Raw genomic sequence first — 7,594 nt, 5'->3', positions numbered from 1 at the left:
AATCAGGGTACTTGGACAAGTTTTACCTTCAGAAAGGCGAAGGCTGAAGAAGGCAGAAGTTTTTAATTCAGTAACGCTGAATATGTACAAGGATGAATGCTACACAAGTAAATAGGAGGTCTATATGAATGCAAAATGTCATGCTGGTGTGAAATATAATAGTAAAGTACAGTCTTAATATAAACCTAGTTTACCTCTGACCTGCATCTGTCTCAAAACAAGGGGTGGGAAAATAGAAAAATGGGAACTAATTCAGACGAAAATATTCTGTGTGGCAATGCGTCACTGGTTCTTTTCAATCTTTTAGCGTGAGTTCTTATAATAAATGTCTCCTTTTAGCCTATGTCAATGTCTTTGTTCTGTAGCGCATGTGCTATTAGAGTGGAAATGTGGAGAAACCTAATTGTTTTTTCCATTTCAACAGAGTAAAAATCAAGAGGGAATACTACTTGGGAAGTAAATGTTTATTAAGTGCACTTGTTGGAAACCTGTGTATTTGTCCTGTAAAACTATTTTGAGTGCTGATAGCACAGGTAGTGTTTGGCACGTGTAATTTGTAGTGTACAAGTTTATATATAAAATATTGTTTGACCTTGTGGAGTTCTGAGTATATTCTTACAATTACGTTTTTTAATACCTGTGCCTGTTCATTCCAAAGTCAAAAATTGCTTTTCAGAAGTGTCTTTCTGAGCTCAGATACTGTTATCCCTTACCTCTATGTCCTGGTCTGCTCTTAAACCTTAGGTCAGCCTAGCTATGTGACTCAGGGGTATTAAGCTGTCCTAAACTCTGTTATTGATACCACTAGCTCAGTGATGGAAAACCCCCTTCCAGTGCTGTAGCAAGTGTCTACATTACATTTCTAGTGAAGTAGCTGCAGCTGGACCACTGTAGTGCTTACAGTGTAGACATACCCTGTGAGATGTATATATACCTTAGGTGTATGCATGTTGTCCCACTTCAACTAAATCTGTATTATAGAAACAGTTTGTTATACCCTGCAAGGGTGGAACCAGTTTAGCTGCATCAGGGCTTGTTAATGCAAGGATACTCAGGACTATAAAGATGAACTGAAGGTGCAAAGAACATCAAACCTACAGGAATACTGTCATTCAATTCAACCTTAGGATATGTCTGCACTACAGCAGCATAGGTATGCCACTACAATGCTGTAGTGTATATGCCTACTAGATCCATGGAAGCTTTTTTTTTTTTTTTTTTTGAGAACCACTGAAGTAAATAATCCAGGTCTGCAAGAGGGGGCAGAGCTTGGTTGATGGAAGAATCCTTCCACTGTCCTAGACATGTCTAGGCCAGGGGTTGGTTTGATCTAACTATAACATTCAGAGCACAAAATTGTTCACAGCCCTGAGCAACATCACTATGTTAACTTAAATTTTAGATGTAGCCCAGGCCTTAGTTTGCTTTATCTGAATCCCTTCTGATGGTATCTTAAGTTAATGTGAATGAAGTGCACTTCACTTTTGAATGGGAGTGTCTACATTAGGGTTTAATATGCATTTACTTCACACCAGGGCTGCCCACAGGGGGGTGCAAGTGGGGCATTTTGCCCCGGGCCCCACAGGGACCCCCACGAGAATATAGCATTCTATAATATTGTAACTTATTTTTCATGGAAGGGGCCCCTGAAATTGCTTTGCCCCAGGCCCCCTGAATCCTCTGGGTGGCCCTGCTTCACACCTGTTGTCCTTAATTCCTCTTACGTGTTACTGAGGGTTAAAGGTAGGGTGACCAGACAGCAAATGGGAAAAATCGAGACGGGGGTGGGGGGTAATAGGAGTCAATATAAGAAAAAGACCCAAAAATCGGGACATCTGGTCACCCTAGTTAAAGGCCAGACAGAGCCTGAGCCCCTATAGCAAAAGCAGCACAAGAGCTAGGTGTGCACAGACCTGGAGCTTGCTCTGTGTGCCCTGCTGTCCCCACGGAGCTAGGGCCTGCTCTACGGGAGCCCGACCATTCTGCCAGAGGCTCCGCACGCACCATTCGACGGGCGGAAGCTGGCAAATGGGCCCAAGCTTGACACCAACCCAAGGGGCACTAGGACCTGACAACCATCTTCCCGAGAGGGGGCGGAGCGCGCTGAAGCGAGCGTGGCCGAATTTGTGTTTTCTCAACCAAGCTTGTGTTTGTCTGAGCGGTGACGCTGCCCCAAGGCCTCCTCTCCCGCTAGTGGTGGTTAGGGGAGGGGGCGGAGCGCCTGCTTTCTGATTGGTGGGTGAGGCTGTCGCTCTTTAATTTTCCACTCCCTCCCGCGGGTACGCCGGGCCCAGTGGCCTGCGTGGGGAACTTTGCTCCAGGCCGGGCCGGGAGGGGTAGCGTGGGGGATGATGGGAGGTTTCCAAGATGGCGGCGAGGTGGCTCCAGAGTGATCGCGCCGCCCCGCAGCGTCTCCTCCATTCATTGCAGTAACTGGGACGGTGTCGCGGCGGCCCGGGCGCGGCGAACGGGGAGTCTCCGGGGCCCCGGGAGCGGGCAGCCAGCGCGCTGAGAGGCTCCAGGCTCCCGGCCGCTGTGAGCGGGGAGGCGGCTCCGGGTCCAAGCGAGCGGCTCAGGGGCTGTGAGGAGAGAGGGGGAGTCCGGTCCCCGGGCGCTGCGGTCGACTAGCCCCCGCGGTGCTCGGCGCGGGCTGAGCGGACATGGCCACTATGGAGAAACTGATGAAGGCCTTCGAGTCCCTCCGCTCCTTTCAGCAGCAGCAGGGGCCGGCTGCCATCCCCGAGGAGCCGCTCCAGAGAGCGTGAGTGTCCGGCCGCGGGGCGGCGAGGTTGGGTCGGTAGCGAAGACTAGGCGGGGGTGGAAGGGAACTTCGAGCTTCTGAGAAGCTGCTGCCCTCAGAGGGAGCGAGCTGGTGTGGGAAGAGACGCCCGTGGGCGCCCTGCCACGGGTAGGGGTGGATGGGCCCCTGGTGCTGCCCCTTGAGTTAACGGTTGTATGAAGGCGGGTTTCGTAAGCACTTGGTTTCACTTAAAGATCCTCCAACAAAATCCGTTCTCACCAGAAGGAAAAGCATTAACCTGCTCCGCAGGTTCGCTCGCCGGAGTGAGTTGGCTTCGTCTCCAGGCCGCTGCTACCTGCGACTCCTCGTGACAGCCAGAGAGCCTCTTGCACACGCCCTGGCAAACTCCAGGAATAATAATAATCCACGTGTGTGCCAGCAAAGCACGGCTGGTGTTCTGCTGTCAGCTGGCCCTTTCTCACTGGAAGAAGATACTTTAATAAAGTGTCTGCTCTGGTAACTGTCTGGGTGTCTGGGTATCTATCTAGAAAATACTGAAACCTTTTTTTTTAAAGAAGTTATGAGAAATAAACTGTAGTTATGTTGCACCAGTAGCGTTAAAGAGCAGACAAATTATTATAGTACTTATGATAACCTAGACAAATAAGTACAAATTAAAAACATAACCACTCCTTTATACAAACATCTACACTTTACTGGACTCAAATCTCTCCAAATACTGGCCTTCTGGATCTTGTTACATTATGTGGCATTAGATAGGTATCATCTTAGTAGAACCAGTTCCCCAGAGGAATGCAAAAAGTTCAGTAGTATATCATTCAACTTTTACCAAAAGTGCTGGCACTTATTTGTCTGTTATGCCAGAATCTGTTTCTTTTAGGGAAACATTTTTAATCTTGTAGAAGTAATAATATGTTGTTTGAATTATATGTAACAATTTCTTAAAAAACCTGAACAGTGAAAAGAGATTAGTTAGTTTTGTCAGTTTTATGTTCTACTTCCTGTTGCAATGTCTGAGTGTCAGATACTGCTAGGGAGTGTTTAAATCACAAACAAAACTGGTTCTTATACAGGTGGAGTTTTACTAAAACATTATTATAGCATTGATTGTTTAGGTGATCCTCAAGTATACATTTTTTCACAAACCAAGAAAAGCAGTGACCCCTGTGTGTATTATACTAAGTATCCCAATTAAAAATAAATAAATTATGTCTTGGGCGTAAATACAACATTTAAATTTCATACCTAAACTTCCTGATAGTTTCCCTATAGTTTTAATATTTTTACAAAATGAACTCTCAAACCCCAAAGGTCTCCATTCATTTGCCTATAATATACAGTAACATTGCATAGCAAAATTCTTAATGGGAATTATGCATCACATAAATTAATAATAAAAGTATCCTGTGAAAGTTAGCTTTCCAATTGTTTACACTGATGTTAAAAACTTAGATGATAAAAGATGACAGAGTTAAAACTTAAAAGAGCAATAGCAACTAGGCCTTTAAAAAAAAAAGTAGTTCAGGGTGCTGTTTCTTTTGTTTATAGGCTCTTCTGTGATATCTCAACGAATTTATTCTCAGAACACCTGGCAAATAAAGAAGTACTATCCCTGTTTTACAAATGGAAAAGAGACAGGAACGAATGATTGGGGCAGGGTCACACAAGACATTGCCTAACCCCCAGTGGTCCAGTGCCTTAACCACGAGACCAGTTTTCCTCCACCACACATACCCGAGTCCCTCTGTCACTTTGTAGTTTTACCACATTTTCCTATTTTTAAGTGAAAGACACGAACAGTTGAGGAAATTGACCAGCTGTAGAGCTGAGGCAGTGAAAGAGACCTTACACAAACTTCTGTGTGTCAAATGCAAACTTAACACACCAAGCGAGACATTTTTCCTTTCTAGTCTCTCTAAATTATAGTATTCTTAGGTCAAAATATTGCAGGTAAAAGTATGATTTAAGTTGAGCTTATCCCTTGAAATTCATAAAAGCATTTAAAAAAACATAAGCAAAGAGTATCACCACATCCTATGTGGCCTTAGTGTGTTTTAGTTTGCAACTGTATTTATTTTGGGTTCCGCCAGGAACTATCCAACCAATTACCTGGCATACCATAGAGCCTATTCTTAAAAGCAGAGTCAATAAGATTAGAGCAGAAGACTGAATTTTCAGTGCTCTTATTTTGCAAATTTAAATTCAGACCCTTACATCATATTTTAATATCCACTTGCAGATATTTGTACCCAATACTTTAACAGGTCTTTTGTGAAAAAGCTACCAATTTAAGAAATTATCTTATTAGTGTAGACTGGAGAAATTTAACTGGATATGTTAAAGTTTTCTGGACAGTGTTGTTCAATGGTAAAAGCAACTTTCAGTCTACTCTCTAGATAGTAAGAAGCACCAGCACAACAGATACGCAAACAGTGGGATCATGCTACTGCCACATGAGAAGGCAGCTAAGAACAAGATGCCCCAGGACAGGGGTATGGGCTAGCTTCTTCACAGACTGTTCCCTGGAAAAATGAAAATGGGTTGGGATCATTTGCTAAAACTTTCTCCAAATATGAAAGATCAAGGTGTATGCTAGGATTGCAGACTTCCTTCTGGCAATTCAGTGACTTTTGGCAAGTCAGAAATTAGAGAGACAAGATAGATGAGGTTATATCTTTTATTGGACGGAACAGAAGTTGGTTCAGTAAAAGAGATTATATCACCCACTTTCTCTCTGATATCCTGGGAACACCACCAGCTACAACATCACTGCATACAAGTCAGAAATCATTTAACCCACCTCCCTTCTATTTTCCCTAATGCTTTGGGAATCAGGAAGAACACAATTCTGTACACTCAGTGTTTAGACAATAAAGATTTTAATTTGGGGCCTTCTACACCTGCTCCATCAAGACCTTCACAGGAGACAATCACAGTGATGGGATGCTACAGCACTGGGACACTGAACAGCTCCTTGCCCTCATCCTCCACCATAGCACTAGTTAGAGTCCAGAACAGTCATGATTAAGGTTAAGATTTTTGTCACGGTTATTTTTAGTAAAAGTTACAGATGGGTCCCGTCCAATAAACAAAAATTCACAGAAGCCTGTGACCTGTCTGTGACTTTTACTAAAAATAATGGGGGTGGGGGAATGATGGAGAGATGACTTAAGACCAAGGCGTGGAGGGAAGACAGCCTGAACCCTGCTGGGGGATGTCCAGCACCCACAGGCCCTGCTGGCTGACAGCTCTGGGGCCCCCGGCACCTTAGGGTTGAAGCAGAAAATGTCACAGATGTCCCTGAGAGTCATGGAATCCTGTGATCTCTGAAACATAGCGTTATCCTTTGTCATGCTGTAGATGTTGATAATGATATTAGTCACATCCAAGAGAAAGATCTGATCTAAGAGATAAAAGTTCATGAGGGAAAATATCCCTTGGAATTTTTTCTCCATATTTCTCAAATGCATTTGATAATATTTAAGGAAAACAAAAAGTGCTAGCTGTTTTAAAGTTATTCATTCCTCAATACCAGTTCCTCCTAGTTCTCAGCATCACAATTCCTTAGTAAACAAGATTATGCACAGTGATGCTTGTCATCAAAACTCAGGTTCCCAGAAAAGTAGTTCTTTAATAGAGATTCATCTTTAAACATCACACACAGCTGTATTAGAAAATATTAAGTTAGTGATGAAGAAAGGGTTGGCAACTGGAAATGGCCCATAGTTCCATGTTTCACATTGGTATATTACCCAAATGTTAGCTAGTGAAGTGTTTGCATTCTTTGTAGACTTTCTCCTTCTAAAATCTGAGCATAAACCAAAATAAAGTATGAGTCATTCTTTTCAGGAAGATTGAGTTTGTTCCATTTTTAGCTCAACTCATTGATTGTAGATTTTTACAGTGGATTGACTTTCACAGAGATGGGATTACCCTGTGCCAGTTCAACTAACTTTGAAGACATGCTGAGTCTTGGTTGGGGCTGGAGTGTCTTTGGTTTAATAATGAAAAGTACAAAGGTAGCCAAATTCAGCAACTTAATTGGCATACTTTATATCTAGTGAGTCTACATGCATGTCCAAATGTAACTTGATACAGTAAATTGCACTCTTCCTCTGTGTCTGTACTGAACATTGCCTACTATAGTGCTAAAAGGCACTGTGCTGCTGGAGATGCTTGGTAAACATTTTCCAAAGAACCTAAGTGATTTAGTAGTTTGATTTAAGAGCTTGTTGACTTTAATTGGGCTTAGACTCTAAATCACACAGATTCTGAGTATTTTAACCTGCTGTTTTAAAAGTGTTGTGAAATGGAGATTCTGACATTGGTCATTAAAGGTCCTATGACACCTTTCCAGGAGTTACTGGTGTTTACTCATGGTCCTTTTGGCCAAATTTCAACTTGGTTGCTCATTCTGCCTACTGCGTAATTTGGCCATGGCATTTTTCATTATTTTTGTCTTAAACTATTATGCAGCGTTGATGTTAGCTCTTAAACTGCTGCTTTTTTATTGTGTGTGTGGTTGCATTTAAGTGTGTGTGTTGGTGGGGGGCTTGAAACAATTTATGTAAATTTGTAAGATATTTTAGCATTCTTAAGAATGCAAGGTGCTTTCAAAATAAGATTTTATTATTAATCCTCTTCTTTGTTCACTCTTTCTTCAAAAAACCCCCAAAATCTTGGGTTGAGATGAAATGTGAGGAACTTCATCCCAAAAGGGAAGTTTTTGAGAAATGTGAAAACAGTGTATTAACTATTTCAACCTATGTTTGTGAAAAATTGAATGTCACTTACTGACAAGAAATAGGTAGCTGAAATTTGTGTGTCACTGAA

The 7,594-nt window shown here is 42.6% G+C and overlaps 1 protein-coding gene across 6 annotated transcripts in view; it reads left to right on the top strand.

Moving 5' to 3' along the window:
• Positions 1-2,293: 2,293 nt before the first annotated feature.
• Positions 2,294-7,594, top strand: part of HTT (huntingtin) — a 194,174-nt gene continuing 188,873 nt past the window's right edge. For 5 of the 6 annotated variants that reach the window (XM_039540905.1, XM_039540908.1, XM_039540907.1 and 2 more), the window contains exon 1: positions 2,300-2,761. In XM_039540905.1, the coding sequence (XP_039396839.1) occupies positions 2,661-2,761 (101 nt within the window). In that variant the 5' untranslated portion in view covers positions 2,300-2,660. Of the gene's footprint in view, positions 2,762-7,594 lie in introns of all 6 variants that reach the window. The other variant, XR_005599204.1, reaches the window with a different exon arrangement.

This window comes from Mauremys reevesii, linkage group 5 (assembly GCF_016161935.1).
Source record: "Mauremys reevesii isolate NIE-2019 linkage group 5, ASM1616193v1, whole genome shotgun sequence".
In the NCBI taxonomy this organism is placed as follows: Eukaryota; Metazoa; Chordata; order Testudines; family Geoemydidae; genus Mauremys; species Mauremys reevesii.
The sequence above is the reverse complement of the archived record's forward strand: the minus strand, read 5'-3'. Positions and strand labels throughout refer to the sequence as shown.